Raw genomic sequence first — 21,964 nt, 5'->3', positions numbered from 1 at the left:
TGAGTTGTGGGGGACTCAGGTCAATAATTTCTGACATTGCCAGTTAAACAGAAGACCCAATGCTATTATGGGCTACTGGACTCTTTTAGAATACTTTGCTGAGTTTACACACCTATAATATTCAATAACAGAACTTAGAAAAAAATGGGGTATACCGATGAATGTCCATGTTGTATCTGTGTATTCAAAGTGGTTAGGATGGATGTATAGTTGCATTCTCTTAATGAATAGAATGATTTGTTCTAGTGGTGTTTGTAAATAGGAATCTCAAGTCCGCATCTTGTACAGCAATTAACCACTAAGAAGAATATATGCAGTGTGTTATTTGTTGAAACTGGACTTCCAATTTGATTTGAAAATGTCTCATTGCTGTTTATCAATAAAATTTTGAAAAAAAAAAAAAAAAGAATGGAGCTAGAAGCTTTAGGCTATTAAATGGTCCAGGATACTGATGGCATTTGCATGCATGCAGGCGGGACGGGGGAGGGGAAAATGAGGAATGCTCATTTCATAGGTCAGCGCAGAAGCTTTCTGAAGGTAATGTCATTTTCTAATGGGTTTTTTGAGGCTTAAATAGGACTGAGTGTGGGAATGGGTTTCACAAACACCAGAGCAATGCTCTGCACCGCACCAGGGAACAGAGTGCAAGTGCGGTGACTGACCCATCCCGAGGTACTGCCGCTACTGTGCTCTACGCTCAGTAGGTAAAGCTGCCTTTGTGGCCCCAAAGCACCTTAGAGCACTAGAGCTGGGAGGGATAAATATGAAAATGGGTTATTTCACCATAGTACGTGCTTTGAGGTCCTCTCAAAGGCTCATGCAGTCATGGGGTGGGCTTCTAGAGTTCCTGATTGATTCGTTATCTAGCACTGGGATTATGGGTGTGAGTGCTACACCTGCCCTAGGGTGAACAGCCTGCATACAATATAAGGGAGGAAATCTTCTCTCATACTCTTCCTTGCTTGCTCTCACTGATTTTGCTGTCTTTTGCCCATCATGAACTGTTACCCTCTGCCATGTGCCACCCTGCCTTGGAGCCAGCTGATTATGGACTGAAACCACCACAAACCCTGAGCTAAGTAAACCTTTCCTTCTTTAGTATTGGGCATTGGTTATTCTGTCTCAGCAAGGACAGAAAAGTAATTAAGACAATATGGTCATAGCATTGTAAGGTTCTCACAGGAGAATCAATTGAAAATCTAAACAGGGCCAGAAAGATAGCTCAGTAAGGAGAATAAGTGCCTGCCTGGCAAGCTTAGGGTCCTGAGTTCAATCCCCAGTCCCACAAAAAAAAAAAAAAAAAAAAAAAAGAAAAGAAAAGAAAAGAAAAAAGAAAAACATCTCAACAGCAACAGCAGTTTCTGTTCTAAGCAAGGCCTTCTTTCTGTTGCCTAAACAAGATGCTACAGGACTAAAAATGACCTCCAAAGGAAGTGGAAAACAAATGCAAATCAAAAACCAACAGATCAGACACAGACACAGGGTCATACTGCTGTTTGCAGCATTGTTTTGCCATCACAAGGCAGGAGCAAAGGGATCACTGCCCTCTTAGCATCAGTGAGAGGAATCAACAGTGAGAAACATCATCCTGCAGTGGGAACCAACAGGCAGCCCCTGGGGAATGAATCCAGCAAATACAGAGATACAGTTACAGATTTAGGGACTTGCCTCAGGTACACTGATTCGAATGTAACTTACAGTCTTTAGTGTAGTACTGTGATATTTTAACTTAAACTGTACTCGTTTACCAATTGCATAGTACTTACAAATTTTTAAGTGCCTAATTTAAAAAAAGATTATTTTTTTTCTCTGATCTCCAAAAAGTTTGAACATTAATAACAAAGTTTTATAGTGGTGGAATCTTTCCATCAGACATGAAGACTTCTGCTGATCTAGAAATACCAGCACTTATATAATTATATAAACTTGATCCATGGCACATTGTATAAGAAAACATCTGTATGCTACGTTTTACACGTGATGATTATCAGAAAGAAGTGACCAATGTTATTACTGGAAACTGATTTCTATTATGAATTTCCTCAGCGGACAAAATTATTAAAATCTCTTCCCTGTGAAGAAGAATCAATCCTTTAAAGGATATTATGACATAATAAAGTGAGCATTATCTTAAAAGCTTTGTGTTTGGGTGGAATCTTTATAAAGTCATTTTTCCACAGGTGGCAGTAAGGCTATTTTGATTGCAGTAATAAAGGAATATCAAAAGGATTAAATAAAATAGACAATATGAAGATAATTCCAAAGTGCTATCAGTTCAGCCAACATTTCTGAGGCCCGGCCCTTGTGGGACACGGAGTTTTCTAGACAGTGTAAGAGAATGTGAGCAAACACCAATCCTCAGGTTGCTCCGCCAACAGTAATGCTAAGGCAGGTGCTCAGGAGGGTGCTCTAGGGCTGGGAGGTGAGGCCTCCAGAAACTCAGGGGTTGTTTCTTGTTAATAATGAGCCCACAGAATGACAGACCCTATACACCCGCTCTTCACCTTAATGAGTGAGGGTGGCCTGGAGCCTCAGAAGAGTTTAAGACTGCCTCACCCATACTAGGGGAGAGGGGTTGAGAAATGTGTGTGGTCACAGAGAAGCACCTCCTCCCATGGCCCCTGCTTTACCCTTTCATGAGCACACTTAGTTCTATTGATTGTTAAAAGCAGCATGCCTTTTCATTCAGTAATGAACTATTCTAAGAACTACTTTAAAAAGAAAACAACTCTAACTGAGCTTTTTAGTTAACTGATAGGAATAAATGAGTTTTCCGTTTCTCTTATGTGACACAGATTAAAGCTCTTAGGATTCAAATATTTCTGTTACATCCATTAAAAGCCTCTCTTTAATAACATATGTTTGCAGTTAATTGAACACTTTCACACACTTTCCCCTTAAAGCGTTATTAGACAGGCCATCTCGCGGGTGAAGATTAGTTATGGCAATTATAGCACCCGTGGCATCCTCGAATCTGTCGCTGTTCCTTCTTCTCCACAGCTGCTGAGGCCCACTTTATCACCATTGCTCAAATACTTCCTTAGCTTTCTAATAGGTCTTCCTGCTCACAATCGCCACCCCATGAACCAGAAAAAGTGACGTGCCTGGAGCACAAGTCTCATTATCTCACACCTTAATTAAAACCCCCAGCTGCACCCGTAACACTCATGGGCACCTCAAGGAGTGATTTAAAGGTGCCTGCTCGCCTGGTGCCTGCTCTCCCACCTCCAGCTGTGCTCTTCAGGGCTCCCCTCAGCTCACTCGGAATCAGCCACAGTTCTTCAGAGCAGGCCTCTCCTTCCCCTTAGCCTCAGAGCAGGCTGCTTCCCTTGCCCCCAACACTCTCCTCTGTCACCTCCCTTCCACTCAGCAGGCTCCCGCCTACCACTGTGGTCTACACGAGACCTTTCTTCCTTCTGAGCACCTGCTTTCTCTACTAAAGTGTGGTCTATACATTATTTCTTTTATAATATCTGTAATTCCTATTTGATTACCAGAGTGGCTATAATTTCTTGTCCATATAATTATCAACTGTGCTGTGCCATAAGTTCCTGAATAATAGAAACCCCATTCCTTTTGTTGTTAGAAGGAATGACTCTTCAGTGGCGGTGTTGAAGTGAAGTGCGACGCAATGTAGAGGAAGGAATTGGGCCGCTCTCGCCAAGCTACGGTGAGACTGCATCTCATAGTTGGCTCTGAGTGGCTGCCATGGGGCTCTACTGTTGGCCTGACTTGGACTCCACACTCGGTGGTTTCTCTCATCAGATTGATCTCAGTAGAAGTCACGATTTTCCTTAGGTTATAGCTAAGCCTTCCTTTCTCTGGGAGCCAGTCAATACTTAAAGATTTCTCTGCGCTTGTATGGAGGCATTCCAGCTAGGAGTAAGTGTTTCTTTAGGATTAAACAGGACTCACAAGCCAACGCATCAAGGAGCATGTTTTAGAGAAACAAACAGTGACAATTTGCTCCACTCAGAAAACAGCGTTCTGGCACATATATCATAATCCAAGGTCCTCAAAACTGCTTTCTCCTGACGTGAGTCTAAAAAGACCACATCTGAACTAAGAATTTTTCATAAAAAGTCACTGAGGCACAGCTGTTTCATCCTTAATGCTTTGAAAGGACATGAAAGGCATTTAGTATTCAAATGTACATTAGATAAAAATCAGATTCTCCCTGGAATTAGGAACTGTGAGGAGTTGCTTTTGGTTATTATCAATTAAAAGCAGTTTTCATAAACAATTAATTTCATTCTCTTTTTACAAGATATTGTGAGTCTTTTACAATGACACTATGAGACTCTTATTAACCCTGCAGCAAGTAATGGGAGAGAGTTTCTTTTTTATCATTCTTATGACTGCCTTGCCATTAGAAAGGGACATAATAATTTTATTATAGCATATAGCCTGGGAAAGACCATAAACTTTTAATAGACTTGTAAAAAAGGAGTGTAACCTTTTCAATATTCGGTCTCATCGTTGGATGAATTCATTCTACCTTCCCCTGGCATATAACTGATGCCCAAGGGCCTGCGAAATAGTTCTGCACTGGGGAAGAATGCACAGATGCAATCCCTCCTCAGATCTGAAGGTCACCAGCATGCAGCACTCACAAGTACTTCCTGCCACCCTCCTGGTGAATCTTTTCGTAGCTCTTCCATCTCCCAGTCCATAGAACTGTGGTCTTACAATAGTGCTGATGACATTCTGATTTAATCTCAATAGTTTTCGTGTGGAGCTAAAAACTAAATCAAAAGAAACATTCTAGTATTTAATAACTGCTTTCTTGCATACACATGTTCAGTATCACTAAAGATTATAACTTACAACTATTTCTCCCTCTCTTAAATGGGAGACTTCTTAATTTACCCACCATCATGGATAGCATAACCGGCTCTAAGCATAACTGCCAAACCAAGGTGGCTGGTGATTATAACTCTATGAGCTCCTCTCTATAGTAAAATATCAGGTCTTTTGTGGATTTTGGCTTTGTTAATTGGTGCACCTGACATTTTTGTTCCAACAATCAATATACCTACCCTCTTGGAAAGTAGAGACGTAAACAAAAGTCTTTGGAGACAATCATGGTAAGAAAAAATGAATATTGCCAAAGAAGTAAGCCCTTGGTTAAGAGAAATAAATAGGAAGAAAGGAGTGGAGAAGTTGGATCTGTCATTCTCATGAAACCTGTAGTATTCATTATAGAATAACGTGGCTATAAATCTATGAGCCAACTGCCAACTTAAATTCTTTAAAGCCTCATAGCACGTTAATATGTGAGCCTTGAAAAAGAACCAGAAGACAGCTGGCTACTTGAAGTGTAAGGATGTGAGCTTGCTACTTCCTGAAGCAGTGTCATTGGCATTGCCTAGGAGCACAGGCAACTATCCCTATAAATACCATTTCTCCATGCATTCCATTTCTAAGAAAGGAAAGACCTTTGTAGACACAAGCATCTTTTAATACAAATACACAATCATCCCAATGGCATAATATTTTTAAAAAGTATATGAATCTATTGTTATACCTATAACCAATAGTCAACTTGAACAGTAACATACCAGCTCTTTTGTAACACATTAACCTAAACTTTCTGTACCAGACCAGTATTTTTTAAGTTTTGAAGAATAAAGTTTAGGGTAAGATAGCTCCAAAAATCTGATAAAGCTTATAAGCTATATCCTCAGGAAGATGCATATTCATAATTATAGCCACATAATTTCACTGTTTGTGCAAAGCTCAGAAGTTCATCCACTGAGCCTGTAGGTGTGATACGAAAGCCCCATTCTAGATGGCAGGTTCCTGAGGGCAGGGGGATGTTTCCTTTGTCTGCGCACCTGAAACTCTGGCACAGGCAAGCATAGCACAGGACTGCAATAAGCACTGGCTCTGCTCAAAGTGCAGGATGAATATGTGTGCACGTAGATGTTTCGTTAAAAGAGACTATTGTGTTTAAAGCGTCATTATGTGGTTAACCTGCAAAGCAAAGAATCTGAAAGCAGAGGAGCACAGAAAAATATTTGAGGTAGAAAAACTATTTAGGAACTGAAATAGAGCTGCCCTCCAAATAAGTATTCTGCTGGAAATAAAATTGACGCGTCATTTAAATTACAGAGTGTGCGCATGATGCTTAGCGTGTGAGTTTTGCATAACATCACAGCAGGGACTGTAGTAGTCCACAGAGCAGGCACCTCTTGAGAATGAAGCCTTCAACCATTTCAGCTTTTGATGCAGGAGAGAGAACCTTTTGTGTTCAGCAGATTCTGAATATCCAATCTATTGCAATCAACCTGACCCTCTACAGTGAACAAATCTGCTAAAATTAGGAGCAAGTCGCTTCATTATGAGTGAAGTGCATCCTCCTGTTTCAAATCATGGAAGGGAAGGGGTCTTTAAAAGCAGGTGGCTAAATCTATCTACAACAAACATTTTGACAAGTTCCCACAACATAACACATGGCATGAAAACAGCTCAAATGTGATGCAGAAACCATCTTTCCTTTACCAAGTGAGACACTGAGCTTGCAGAATGCACTGAAGTTATACTTTCTCTAGGAGGCAATTAGTAAATTGCTCACATTTTGCTGCTGAAAAAATACATCAGCATGAGCAGATGGAAATTTAAAATTCTGCAAATGGCAGATATTAGGAATTATAGATGCGGATTTAATTTTCACCATGCAAACGAGAACCACAAAATATGAACTGCTCTTTCTATAATTAAGCACATAATTAGAGTGCATCAAATCCATATCCACCGCAGCTCGTGCTTCTTCCTACTTATTTCTAAATTTATATACATCCTGAGTCTAACAGACCTAGAGAGCAACTCCACAGTAAGAAGATCTTTTCTGACAGATAGATGGCACTGATCTATTTCTCAAAGTAAGCCTGCCAAGACTCACACTCTCTTTTTCACTTCATGCTGCGTGCTGTGATAATAAGAAATTGTAAGACTCAAAGAAGTGGTCCTTGTGTGAGGACAGATGGAATCAACAGCTGAGGGAGGGATCCAGCCAGTACATTGACTCTATGTGAGTAGAACAAATCATATTTAAAAGAATTTGTCGAACATTTAGTCTGAATAAAGAATGCAAATGATGGAAACCGAACAGGAGAGAGTAATGATGTTTCCTATTGCGAGGTCTCTCAGTAACTTCTTTGTCTTTCTGCCTCTTAAAGACAAAAGATAATCGGTGATGTGCACATAAATTATGGACTAAATGAGGAGGGGCACTTAGGAAATATTTTAACTGATTGTCACACTTAAAATATATGACATAATAGGCCACGGAAATGAAACCACTAACATCTTAAATATGCTAGGTAATGATTCTTTTTCTCAATCTCAGATAGGGCATTTTGTACTACCCGTGAAGATATAGAAAACAATTTAACTCTATTTTTTTAAAATTCCACAGATAATACAAAAAAAGTCTTTCAAAAAATAATTCTCTTCATTAAAGCTCTGAGTGGGATTTTCTGGGGAAGCTCCGTGAGGCTCTCTGTCAATTCCGTGACGCATCTGCTTACACATAGGAAAGGAAAGCCCTGGAGAAGCTGTCCAGATTCAAATCCAAAGAGTGAACATCACTCAAAAGATCTTAAGAATAAGGGGAATTTTAAAAATTTCTTTTCTGAGAGGGATAACACATACATAGCTTCAAGAAACAAGTTAAATCCAAGATGATGCTCAGGAGAGGCCCTGAGAAATGTTCTTTACTTTTACTGAAAATCAACAGATTTTTTTTCCTATCCACAAAATGTTAAGAAAAAATAGTTTTTCTTTTATTTTTATTTCTTAGCAAAAATTTCCAATTTTCCTCGTAACGATATTTTTGCTTTACTAATCAAATATTTTGCTTCAACTTTTACTTAATTTTCCTTAGATATTTGATAAATGATGAAAGTTTTTTAAAAAATTTATATGATATACATAATGTGCAAAGTGACAATTCTCAACAGCAATAATGGAAAATACAAACAATACTTATTGACTGTCTGTATTGTGTGCAGAAATTAGGAAATAAAAATAGAACTCTCAGAATTTCAGATGGATGAATTATTCAGAAACTGATTTGAGGACATGCCCTAACCTTCTGATATTACTTACCAAAGGAAAATAGCAATTACAAAGGCTTTAATCCCTTCCTCCCATGGGAGAAGGAGTCTGCACAGAGAGCTGTTTTCATTTATAACTCATTTAAGGGGCCAGGGAGATGGCTTTAAATTATCTTTCCCAGATACTGCATGCTTAACACACAATGCTAAACTCAGGCTCTTTGTTTTAATAAAATGATAATAAAATACTGGAAGCAAGCATATATACATTATACCTAGTGATTTATATAAAAAAATTAGGAGATTATTGAAAAGTTGCTTCAGTATTATATGTCTTAAATTCATATCATTGTAGTTCAAATTTTTCTTATCATTTCTAAGTTTATCCACATTGACTCTGGCAAAGTATACTAAATGTATTCATAGATTTGTTCTTAACCTGTTCTTTTAGGAACTTGATATGTATTGATCACAATTCAATAGAAGATAACTAGGTAAGCTATAGTTAATAAAGGTAGAAACAATACAAAAATAATTCATGAAGTTCAAAAATGAATGATTCCCTACTACCACCCCCGAACACTTCAGTTTTGTTTGAAGAATAGTTAGCACATTTACAGATGAAGTCTTTCCCTAATATACTTTATTTAGAATAACAATTTCAGGGCTCTTTGATTATTTAGTAAAGCAGTAATCCCTATATTTTGGTTACTAAAAATTTGTCATATATAGATTCACAGCCAAATAGTCATTCAAGAATTATAGCTAGAGATAGATTAGCATAATTTGTTAATTATAATTTGAAACAGTTGATGCACATCTGGTTGAAATTATCAGATTCTCATTATAATTTAGTTATAGCTGATTAAAATTGCAAAGGACAACCTTCTGTTCAGGAAGTCATACATCAAACAAGTCAAATAATAGTAAAAGATAGATAAATCCACATTTAGAAGTTTCTTGAAGAAAGATAGCAAATTATGAAAGATTCCCATTCAATGGAAATTTCCATTAGCAATGAAAGCAGGGCATATGTTTTGTGTGTGTGGTTTTTTTTTTTTTTTAATTTACTGCTAAATCACTGTTATCTACATGGAGTGAATTAATACTTTTAGAATCAATGAATAAATACCAGGCCATTAAGTAAAGCCTATGTGAACAGCTCTGTAGTTCTTTTTTTTGTTTGTTTATTTTGTTGTGTTTTTGCAATACCAGGGATTGAAAGCACCTTGTGCTTGCCAGGCAAGCACTGATTCTACTGAGCCATCTCCCTGGCCCCAAGGCATGACATTCTCAAGCAGTGTCTCCTTCACTCTCTGTCTTCCTGTCTATATTTCCTTTCAACAGAACTTTTTATCTTCCCTCTCATCCTTGAATTTCCTTCCCCCTTGAGTATCATGTGAGCTACTTCACAGTTGCTCAGGCTTTCAATTTCTGACTATGTAATTTCTAATTATTTGATTCTTGTATTTGAAGTTTGGCACATCAGACTTTATGTGGCAAAATCCTCTTGCCAGTCCTGTCAGAAGACAGACTGGTCTATTTCATAGTCTCTGCTCTTTGATTATAAAGAAAGATCATGTAATTTTAAACACCAGCTCATGTATGATAACAAAGACACTAATTCTGCTGTTGGTGCAAAACACTTGGCTGACCTGTTTTCAGCATCTTCAGGAACTGCCTTTCCTAGTTGTGACCTCTACAGTACATTTCAGTGAGTAATCAACTGTTCCTGCCTTGATCTGGATTCACTGCAACACCTGCAGATGTCGAGACAACTTTCCCCTTGGGCAATCATTTGTGTGCTGGCCCCTTTCCCTAGAGCGCCGGACTGTGTAAGATTCTTCCCTTAAAATTCCTCTGTCCTGTCTTGTTCCTTGTGCTCCAGCACAATAGCAAAATGATTGAAAAATAGGCTTTAGGCAATTTAGTATCCTAAATTGTATTTTCTATCATAAGAGGACTTTCTATAAAGTTAAAATATACTTTAAAAGTCATTGATAGTGTTATAATATGCTTTATGGATTCTAAGTGGTATCTCTTTTATAGGTGACAAAATTGCAAGTGAATTACAAATGTAAATTTTATGACTAATTAAATTGATCAAAATTGGGCTCTGGAGATAGCTCAGTAGAATAAGTGCTTGCCTGGCAAGTGCAAGGGCCTGAGTCTAATCCCCAGTTCCGCAAAACAAAAAAAACAAAACAACAACAACAAAAAAGAACCAAAATCCATTAAAAACAGGTTAAATACCTTAAATTAAATGCAAGCAAAAATAAATTTGCCACATGATAGAACTATCAAAATAAATGAATAAATAAAATGCATCAATCTCAAATAACTTACTTACATAAAAATTGATATCAACGTAACGTAAAACATTTTCTTGGATTTTGTCACAGAAAAATCTGTCCATACCCAATTTTGTAATCATACAGACTAAGGGTGTCCAGCCCAGGAGCAGGGCCAGATGCAGCCCTGGACAGCTAGTAACATGGCTTCCCAGGGTCATGGACTTTGAGCCTGACTATGTGATTTCTAGTGACATTTCTCATGACTCCACGCCTGGTGCTCAAGCACAGACTGGGGACAACTGAGCTCTGTGTCTGAAAGACAGGTCACTTGCAGCGTGGCCCCTCCTCTGCACCTACTTCACTTCATGGTAAGACAACGCTTCCAGTATCAGATCTTCCTGGCTGTGGAACCGGGACTGAGACCCAGGGATCCCTGACTGCAGTGCTCACCCTGTGCACACCGGGCACTGCTGCTGGGCAGATATGGAAGTCTTATTTAATTATTAAACTTGGGCCTGTGGTGTCATTTGTAAATAATTTAATAAATAAAATTAAAAAGGAAGATTGTCTCCTTATGCACACTGACTATATTTTATGTGCAGCCCAAGATAATTCCTCTTCACTCAGTGGCCCAGGCAAGCCAAAAGATTGAACATCCATGATTATAGAGATGCCTTTCTTACTTCATTCTACTCCAAGAACATTTCTGAAAATATCTCCCAAGCATGAGAAACTGCAAGAAGTTCAGTTCTAGTTACCAGAAGGTATACACAGAGCCCCTGCAATTCACAGAGGTTAGCTTCCTAGAGCACTGGCAAATGGTGAAAAACTTTGAATTTCAGATATGGTCAGAAAAATACCTGTGTGCCTCATTGTATAGTTTAAACCTTAAATATGCTATGTCTCCCACACTTATGTAATTTAATTTAATAAAGTACTGTGTTAATAAAGCCTTAGAAAGTGCAGGGTGTTTTGGTAGCATCTTGGGGATCTTAGGGCTTTAAGAACAACAAGCTGGAAAACACTGGAGTTAGCTACAAGCCACACAGAAACCTGTTATGGCGCAGGAATGCTGGTGCATCTGTTTCCAGTGGGTTACAGCACCAAGTAACTGAGTAATGCTCTCGGATTGGGAGCTTTCAAGCCCTCCAACAGGAAAGCAACTGCAGCCGTGCTGGTCCCACCCAGGGGCGTGCTAAGACAGCAACTGAGACTGCTCATGGTGGAGCATGCCTGTAATCCCAGTGCTTGGGAGGCTGGAAACAGGATCACTATGAGTTCCATCTAAGTAGTGAGACCCTGGACATCCTGTAGAGCCTGTCCTAGAAAAGAAAAGAAAACCAATTGCAGAGGAAGCTTGTGGTTTCCCTGAAATTGCTTAGGTTTCCTTGAACTGTTATTAGGTTCTAAGAGAAAAATCCATGAACAACTGAAGCATAGAACTTTTGCAGCAATTTATATATGTGTATCATTATACATATATTTGAATATACGTTATATACACTGTATATAAAATATATAATAATATATAAAATATATATTACTAAATAAATATAGTATGTATGGTATCTAGTATATTACTATATTATATATTTGAGTTTATAAATGTATATCTGAGCTTATAATTCATATTATAAGTCACGTATATGTTCATTATATATATGAATTATAAATTCAAAAGTATTTAATTGTAGGGAAAAATCAAATCAAATCGGTGAAAATTACTTCGAAACAAACTCAAGTATCAGCACTCTGGAGTAACTGCTTATCTGAGCAGATCTTAAGGCAGAGTCCAGCAGGTGAGGAGCACTCAGTTTCCACCTCATTGCACCCAGTGCTGCGTTTCAAGGTCTGAAACACCTCGACATTGGATTCCTTAGTGCAAAAGGAGCTTGCGGCACAGCCTGTCAGTAGCTTCCAGTTCTACCTGGCCCTCATGTCATCTCTCAGCTCGCTCGTGCTTCTCTAGTGAAGAATGAGGAAGTGAGAATTACGCAAGCTTGCATTTAGCGTGTCTGACCTGGGCAAGGACAGGATGAAGCAGAGGAAAAGATGCTGGCACAGAGCACCCCAGTACTCTGGGGTGCACAGAAAGGTCGAAGGCAGCAGCATTTCAGATAGAATAAGAGGAACGAATTCAAGCGAGAGCATGGGAAAGCGCTAAGTGAAAGAAAAGGAGCAAAGTTAGCACAGGTACTTGAAGAATTCAAGGAGCCTCTGACATCTTGAGGAGAAGGCAGCATGGCTGAGAATAACACTAAAGCCTCAAAATAAACTTGTCATCAGAAGCTGGATGGAACACACGTGGGCGCCTGAAGACCCCACGTGGCACCTGTGAAAGATGACTAAGAAAGCAAATAGAGGCGAAGTGATTCATTTCCCATTATGTTTTCCACCATCAAGTCTGCATCAGGAGACGCTGACAGTTTGCCACTCTGGAAGCAACGTAAGTGCTACTAACTTAACGAAAACAAGTGGCAGTAAGTCATGGGTGTTTCGAGTAGGGCTGGGAAGTAGCGCCAATGGTGCAGCGCCTGCCAACACGCGCAAGGCCTTGGTTTTGGTCCTTGGCACTGTGGAGGAGAGAGAGGAGGAATGCGGGAGAGAAAAAGGAAAAGAAGAAAGGAAAGAAGATGTAGACGAAATAAACAGATTTTACTAACTCATCCTATTTAACAGGAAGTTCTGAAGAAAAGACTGCATTTAAAATACAGGTTGTGGAAGACAACTTCTTGAGGGTAACATAACTGTCTTAAGACTGAAAGATTTTGTAAAAATCTTTTGGGTGTTCTTTCTAGTTCTCTTCAGTTTTCGCCACGCGCTGTGGTGTTGCATAGTAAGAGAGTACAACGGGCTGTGCTTACCGCCTCTACCTCGGCAGGGTCGTACCAGACGTTGATGTACGGGTGCTGCAAGGCGTCGTCCACGGATATCCTCTTGGCTGGGTCAATCACTAGCATCTTTGACAACAAGTCCCTGGCTTGGCTGGCTGAAACAGTTAATGAGAAAAATAATTAGTAAGATTTTTTTTTTATTTAAGCAAGGGACTTTGTTGGCTGGAGAGGAAACTAAGAAAACAACTAGCTAGTGCAAAAAATTCTTAATGCGTGGCATCTCTTTCTGTCATAAAGGCTCCAAGTATCATTTGGGACCCGCTGGGGTTTCCGAGGCTCTCCAGTGTGGCAGTGCAGTTCTCCCCCGCACCTATCAACCCAGAGGTTATCTGGGCAGGGTGATCCGATGGGCTCATCTGCAGAAGCACAGGCGGGCGGGAAATGCAAAATCTCGATGCCTGATGAAGGCAAGGATGGCTATTTGGAGCTGGTCAGTGTGTGTGTTCACATATCCTTTTTCATACAGTGACTTTATCAGGATTTGGGTAGAATTTGCACTGCTTTAGAGGTCATATAATCCAAGCCTCTTCTAATCAGAACAACAATCTGAAGTTTGGATGTGATAGAAATTGCACCATGCCACTACTAGACTTTATTTTAACATTCTGTAATCAGGCATATTAAACCAATAGAATCATGACTTGGTGAAATCCAGGAGTTACTGTCTAAAGTCATCCCAAAGCTATGCCTTCTAGGTAAGAATGAAACACTCCATACCATGTACATAGTCACATGATTAATTTTAGCATTGTAGGCAGTACAGTTATAAAATTACATAATGATAATCAGCAAGATTATTTAATAGCACTACTAAAAGGAAAATTAATTTTAATGTCTAAAGCATAATATTTTGCATATAGTAGTTTTAACCAAGATAAAAAATAAATATTTTAAAACAATACCCAACTGATCTTAAAGATTAACTATGAAAATATTTAGTTTGTTTTAAATATACAGTAAAATTTCAAAGTTAGAGAATTGAGCCTCAAGTGATTTAAGAAAAACTCAACTTTCTTGAATCCATTGATGTGTCTCAATTTTGTTTTTTAAGGCAACTGAGTTAATTGTACAAATCTGAAAATAACAAAAATCAGAAACATCAAGTATTTTTGCAAGTTAGAGTTGTATCTTTTCTTGTGTAATTTTTTTCATACACTTATTATATGTTATTTTTCATATAATTTGATAATATTAGTGGTCACATGTAGCTATTTTATTACCTATAAGTACTTTGTGTTTTTCCTCATACTTTCTTTTTTTTTTTTTTTTTTTTTTTTTTTTGTGGAACCAGGGATTGAACTCAGGTCCCTGAGCTTGCCAGGCAAGCGCTTATTCCACTGAGCCATCTCCCCGGCCCCTCCTCATACTTTCTAATATTTTAAACAAATATGAAAAATCATTAGTTAAGTCAGACTTAAGGACATTTTATTTCCATTGTCTACTTTTTTGGTAAACCCAATCAAAAGTGGGTTAAGTATAATTTTCAAATAACATTTTGAAGCTCACAAGGCTAATAACATAATTATGCTTTAGTTCAAAGTGAAGCCTTTCTAATCACCTGTAGCCTTCAATAGCCTGAGAAGACTTGTGTTCTTGGGTCATGAGTTAAAGAACTCTTTGTCTTACCGCACCGTTGACCCTCAGGCTCTTCCACCACAGCCACCAGTGTCTCTGTTCCTACCACACTCAGGGCCTGGAGTGGGTGCTTCCTTCTAGGCAGAGGCAAAGCTCCTTACTAAGGGGCAATATTGGTATCTTGTGTCAGGAACAAAGTGCCAAGAGCATTCGATGCTTGATCTCTCCCTTTTAAGCAAAGCTGCTATACTGTTTTCCAAATACAATAGAGTAAATTCTCCCCATTTTTTATTGGTATATTATGATTTCTTGTAATATGCCAATTGTATGTAGAAATCAAAATTACATCATCATAAATAAACTAGCTTATAGCTTCTCTTCTAGATGTTTAATAACTAAAGCTTGCAAACCAAAAATTAGATAGATGGGCTAAAAAGATGGCCAATATTTTGGCCCTAGCCCTTCAAGGTCAGTGAGGACTCAGGACATAAGAGAACCTCTGTTGTGACATCCTATAACTAAGTGGTGTCCCAAATTTTCTGATCAAGGAGATTATGGGGCCGCAGAGGAAAGTAATCGATGGTGTATAGTGTGCCTAAGGAGAGTCACTTAGAGAGAAAAAATTCTCTCAGGCTTTCACAGAAAGCAAACTGGTCAAGCAATGGCCATGGCTTATCCAGATGGCTGACACTAACAGAAGATCAACAAGGTGCTGTACATGGTTCCAGCATAAATCCTGATGGGATTTGACTGACCTTGTCAGAGAGCAAAAGTTACATTTTTTGTTATATAGGTCTTGCTTTAACTCGATCTTAACCATCCAGCAGAAAAGTGTAGCCACAAGATATAAAATGTAAAGCTATATTAATCCCTTTTATGCTGAGCTGTAAAAGGCTCAAGTCAACAACTTTGGAAAATTGCCAGTTGTGCTGGTAACTCACTACTATTATGGACTATTGGACTATATTGGGTTATTTTGCTGAATTCAAGTTTTGGACTGGCATCAAGTATGAAAAGATCCTTTAAAGACTTCTCCAAATATAGCTTCTCTAACAGCAATGGAACATACATCTCTGATAAAACAAAACAAAAAAAGGGGATATAAATAAAGAGCTGTTTTGTAGTGAAAAAAAATATGTATATGCAAGATAGTCAGGGTAGATATACAGCTACTTTCTCTTAATGAGAAGAAGTGTTTGTACAAATAGTGTTTAGATAAGATAACATCATGCCTACATCTTGTCCTCTGAATAGCTACTATGAAGACAACAATATGTGCAATGTATTAATTATTGTATATGCCCTACTAACCTGTTTTTGACATTATTTCATTGCTATTTTACCTTTTATTCTCATTAAAATAAATAAAAAATTTTAAAAACTAGTTTATAATTTACAAAAAAATGTAATTGTACAGGTTCTAATTCAAAAGTGAACTCAAGACAATTGAGATTATATTAAATATTCTATTAAAATATAGTATACTTATAATCATATTAAATTCATATTATAATACCACTATACTATATTAAAATATAATATATTGTGGTCCAGGGAGATAGCTCAGTGGACTAAGTGCCTGTTTAGGCAAGCTCGGGGACAAGGTTCAATCCCTGGCAGCACATGCTATGCCGGCTCCACCCCTGGGCGTGCTGAGCTGAGCTGGCCATCAAGTCTGAGAATAATGGAGCATGCTTATAATTCCAGCTCTGGGGAGGCTAAAATCAGGAGGATCACTACAAGTTCAAGCTGCATAGTGACACCTTGTACCAAATACATAAAAAAAAAGACCCAAAGCTTTCATAAGAACTTAGTCTATTGCCATTCACAGAATTTAAAGAGGCAGGTGAAGGAGGATATCTAACTGTCCAATGTAAGATTCCACAACATAGACATAATATGACAACTATAGACACAGTAGTAGAAAGAAGCATTATGGAAGTACCTATATTAAATAAAAAATGTGTAAGCATAATCTCACTTAGTCCTCTAAATCTTTTAAAAGGCAGTTAAACCACCCTTAAATACAAATAAAAGAAAGTCAGACACCTGCATCTCCAGGATTTTACAACTGAAAACTTGTGTTGAAAATATTTTCTAGGTAATGAAAATGATTGAAACCATCATTTAATGTATATCCCATTGGTCCTCTGTACTCTTCCAAAGATAATTTTAAGATTGCAAATAAATCCCCATGAAATGGCTATCCTACACGTGTCCCATACTTTATTCTTTTTCTTCCCTCTGAATACCTACACAATTATAAAACTCTGAGCCACTGTCATTGGTAAGGAAGCTCTTTCAAGAAATACCTCTCCTTATCTTGAAGTATTTCCAGTTAAAGAAAGATCTCAGTATCACATGATTTTTAGGCCAGCAACCTCATGATCATTTTGGGGTTGTCCCCAAGGTGCATACCTTTAAGTTTATTGTGCTCAGAGTCCGCTGGGAACAGGGAGTCTGGGAAGAGCTTGGGGAAGGTGAGTCCAGCATATTTGGGTCGATTCTCCACATAGTTTCGTACTGTAGGCTGCAATTTCTTCATAAATTCTGGACACGGTGTTCCTAGTTGTTCAATTACTTTATTCCATTGGTCAATATCTGAGAATTGAATAGTTAAGGCAAAAAAAAGAAGTGCAGGCCACAAGCTCTTCTCTTTCAATAATAAGGAAGCTAATTCTTCTCAGAATCCCAAATCATTATTCATACAGCTGGAATTTAGTGAGTAACATAGAAAAATCAAATCAGAATTGTTAGACAATGAACCCTGTTGGAATTTTAAATTCAGTTTTGTAACAAACACACTTTTGCAGAATTAGAATTACTTAACAAAAACACAGGATTGTAAAATAGGCTTCAACTTAAAGATAAAAGCTATCCAAATAACACAAGAGGAAGCATACTGAACTAACTTTCTATAAAATTATAAGAATTTTTGAAAAGACATTTCATAGTTAGGTTTTTATCTTGAAGTTACCGCAGTCATTTTATCTTAAAATATCATGTACACAAATATGCTAAATATTTATTTATGTTTTTCCTAAATTTCCTTTAAGATTTTTTCCTTTTGAAAAATTAGGAAATTTCACCATTAATTAATATTTTCTGGTTATACTCATTACATACAGAATCAATACCACTTTCATTTATTTTTATTTTTCTCTATTCAAAAGTAAAAACTGCATATATTTACTGGGAACTATTCAGTGTTTTGTTGCACATATATGTTATGTAATGTTCAAAGCAAGGTAAGCATCTGTACTTCTGGTGAAAGAGTGCTTCTTTTCTCTTAGCTTTTCTGAAATGTTCAGATACTATTATTGTCTGTAATCAAGTTACAGTCATTCTCTAGGCATTAAAGCCCCCAAGTTTATTTTCCCTAACTATAACTTGGTGCGGCCCGTGAGCCAGTAGCCATCTTTCCTTCCCACTCGCTTCCGAGGATCAGTGATCGCTCATCTCTATTTGATAGCTCATAGTCTTGTATAGAAGCAGTGCCACCTTCAAACCTGAGGAACCCGCTGAAAGCGGAGCATTTCAAATGGTTGCCTCACCACCCATCAGCGAAGAACACAGGTCTTGGAAATTTGTCCTGAGTTCAGCTTGTATCATTTATTCTTCTACAATTCTATTCTTTCTACTAAAAGAATATATGACAGTTTAGAAGCTGTAACCATAATACTAAGTAGTGGATGTTTTTAAAGTCTTTACTCCTAGCTTTCAAGAAAGTTAAACTAAAAAAGATTGGCAGTCCCAGTAAAAGACAAAATGGCTACATTTAACCTCAGTAAGTATAAAGTGCAAACATTGGATGGGAGACTGAACAAAGATAAAATGAAGTTAATCTTTAAATCATTTCTTAACCTTCCTTAAAGTTTGACTGAACAAAATATAAATTATTACATACACTCCTAGTTCTTGCAATGAAAAAACATACATGTATAATAACGAATTATCAAAAAATGACACGCAAGTAGGAAAAATTGAAGAATGTTCTCTTATAAGACAGCAGCAATAATTAAAAAAGAACATGTTTCATTAAAAACTTATTGAAGTTACATTCATGAGAATATAAGAGTAAGTTGGAATCAATAAAAACAGAGAAAATTAAAATATATAGGGTTAGAGTTGCAAGTTACTCTTCTTTTAATTTTACTTATTTTTTTTGTGGTGGGGGGGGAACCAGGGATTGAACTCAGGCTCATTGCGCTTGCCAGGGAAGCGCTTATTCTACTGAGCCATCCCCCTGGCCCCACAAGTTACTCTTTAAAAACTCAGATAAAGTCTATTATTGGGCCAGGGAGATAGCTCAGTAGAATAAGCGCTTCCCTGACAAGCGGAAGGGTCTGAGTTCAATCCCTGGTTCCACCAAAAAACAAAATAAAACAAAATGTTCAAAGTTTATTATTATAGGTAACCTATAACTGTTTAAATATATTTAAATAGCATTTAAATAGGTAAACATTTGTCATATTAGGATTCAAATGCTTATTTTTGTATATTATGAAAAGAGGGCTATTCTATAAAATAGGTTACCATGACTTATGGAGCCATCATTTAATTGTTGGTCAAAATTGCTCAGAACTAGAAAAATTTGATATCAAATTTAAATTAGAGATAAAAAGACTGTTGGATTTGCTATAAATCAGTCATTTTTGAACATTTGGTAAAATGCTTCCAGCACATGACTATATTCTAGCTACATTTAGCTAGAATTATGAAGTTGTTCAGTAAAGATTAAAATAGCATTGCCAAAATAATTCTGTATCATTTTAGGGTAAAATTTGAAGAGAGTCAAGTGTTTTGGAAATTTTTAGAATAATAACAATTTATAGGTCATAAACAGAGTCTATAGACACATAGTAGGTTTTCCTACTTAGAAGCAGCTATTGCGGGCCTTAATACAATAGTTTATGAACAAAGGGATGCAAGAATCTATTATTATTATCATCAGTGAAATAACTAAATTTTCCTTAAATCTATGCCTTCATTCTAACCCACTCATTTTGTGTTCTTTCTTTCCATAAACATGCATGTATTTGAGTGTCACAGTTCAGGCTCACGGAGTGAACAACTATGCCCAACTTGGTTGAGTACACAGTTTTGCTTACTCTTTGCTTACATAAGGAAGTGCAGACTAGAGGTCTTATCTCCCGGTTGCAAGTTCGGTGCTTGTTCTGAGTATCTATTAAAGAAAGAGCAAGTCTGAAACTGAGGTAACATGACAACTGTCTTACTGTAGCCATACAATTGACGGTGCGCTTTGCACCAAGCAATTCTTTGAAGCTCATTTCTGCATGTACTTCCCTAGTCTTTCAGGTCAATATATTTACACCAAACAATTAATGTTATTCATAATTTAAGTGGAAGAGAAGGTGAAATAGTTTCAGAGAAAAAATATTAGATTTTCATGACTTTTTAATATACATGAAATCTCAACCAGATTTTATGATTGTGCAATAAATGGTAAGATTAGATACATATATTAAAAAGAAAAGTCAAGCTTAGCTTTGGAAAAGCATTTATCTACTTAATCCTCATATATTAAGATATGTTAAGGACTGGCCTGAGCAGTTGGCAGAACAAGCAGTAAATGTGTGGGTTATAGTGTTTTGAACTTGCTATTTCAGAAAATATTGTTCTTAGCATAAATTATAAAAGGCACTGCATAAAATGAGAAAATGATATCCAATAAGAATTGACAGTAAATTTCCTCACTACATAAATTCACTACATGAAATATAGTTATGTTTCAAAAATTTGATTTTATGAGTATGACGACAAGACAATTTTTAAATATGGTTGGTTATTACTACGATCTACTACAAAGATCATTATATTTAGAGATAAAAACATATGGGAATAGTGAAAATTAGTGTGGAAAATTCCAAGATTGAAAATTAGTCCAGTTAATATCAACTAAGAACTTACATTTCAACCACTTCTCTTGCCTTAGCTTCCCTGGCTGGTTTGAACATAGTGCATAAAAACATCTCATCGTGCTTTGGGCATGTTCTTTGTAATTATAAATATAATTTACTCTACGGACAGTTAAGCTTTCAGGTGCTACCAGAGAGCTATTTAATGGCTTCATTCCTTGGTGCCCTTTGAAGTAATATACTTCTTTTTTACGTGTTCTCCCATCTCAGATGGCCTTTCTGTTATGGGGAGTATGATTTCCAGGCTAACACTTTCGCTCATGCCACCTGACTTGCTTTCTCCTGTTTCAAGCCCATGCTCAATCTGCGTAAAAATTTTGTGACCTCTATTTGCACTTTAAAGGATATCAGTAATTGTCTTCCCATTTGTAGCTATTCCTAAAGGTAAGATTGCCTAATAGCAATATCTATACAGAGAGTATAGAGTATAGAGAAAAGAGAAAAGGCACTTTTATCTCAGAAGTCAACCTAGGCATTGTGTTGAGCATGATTGTGTCATTATGGTAGCTCTCTAGGAAAAAACGCTATCAAAGACTACTGCCTCCAAGTGGAAATTCACTTGAAAATGGAAGCTTGTTGTCTTGTGTTAAGCATCAGGATATCAAACCACAGTCCCCAGTCCTGAATATTCATAACATAGGAAACTTACAAAAGCATAGATCTTTTTCTACTCTCTACTGATCTATAGGATGCTTCATCCATAGGTCTTCGATGATAGAAAAACACTGATGGTAACTGCAATCCGAATGGTCTTTGGAGCATGTATTGAGAAGTACTAACGTAAAATGTACTAACAGTCTCTTAGGAGTTACTAAATCAAGATATAAGAATAAAGCATGTGTTGCAGTTTTCTGACACAAATCAGAGTAAGTTCAAATTCACTAAATGATTGGACCATACCAATTTGCTTTGGAAATATGCAAGTGGGAATACTTCAAGGAAAGGAAATTATAATTCTTATTTTCTCCCCTCATGCCACTTTCCTGCAAAGACCATGGAAAATTATAGCGAGGGACACATGCAGGCTCCCAGGCAAAGAGAAATCCTGCATGTCAGCATCGAGTGAAGAACTGAGGTCCCATGTACTGCTATCACCCAGAGGAACTACCCTCAGAACATTCAGAAGCTGCCCAAGATAAAGAGAAAATATTAGTATATTTCAGTAATTATATTTCTTTTTGATAAAATTTATTCTTAAAAGA

At 37.3% G+C, this 21,964-nt stretch overlaps 1 protein-coding gene across 5 annotated transcripts in view; it reads right to left on the bottom strand.

The window, feature by feature from the left end:
• The window catches only part of Mapk10 (mitogen-activated protein kinase 10), a 337,874-nt gene that overhangs the window by 25,009 nt on the left and 290,901 nt on the right, over positions 1-21,964 (bottom strand). For all 5 annotated transcript variants that reach the window (XM_023712992.1, XM_023712993.1, XM_023712994.1 and 2 more), the window contains 2 exons: positions 17,242-17,424; positions 13,219-13,343 (listed from right to left, as the gene is read on the bottom strand). In XM_023712992.1, the coding sequence (XP_023568760.1) occupies positions 13,219-13,343; positions 17,242-17,424 (308 nt within the window). The remainder of the gene's footprint in view (positions 1-13,218; positions 13,344-17,241; positions 17,425-21,964) is intronic.

Source organism: Octodon degus, unplaced genomic scaffold, assembly GCF_000260255.1.
Source record: "Octodon degus isolate 3935 unplaced genomic scaffold, OctDeg1.0 scaffold00028, whole genome shotgun sequence".
Taxonomy (NCBI): domain Eukaryota; kingdom Metazoa; phylum Chordata; class Mammalia; order Rodentia; family Octodontidae; genus Octodon; species Octodon degus.
This window is presented reverse-complemented; position numbering and strand designations above follow the sequence as displayed.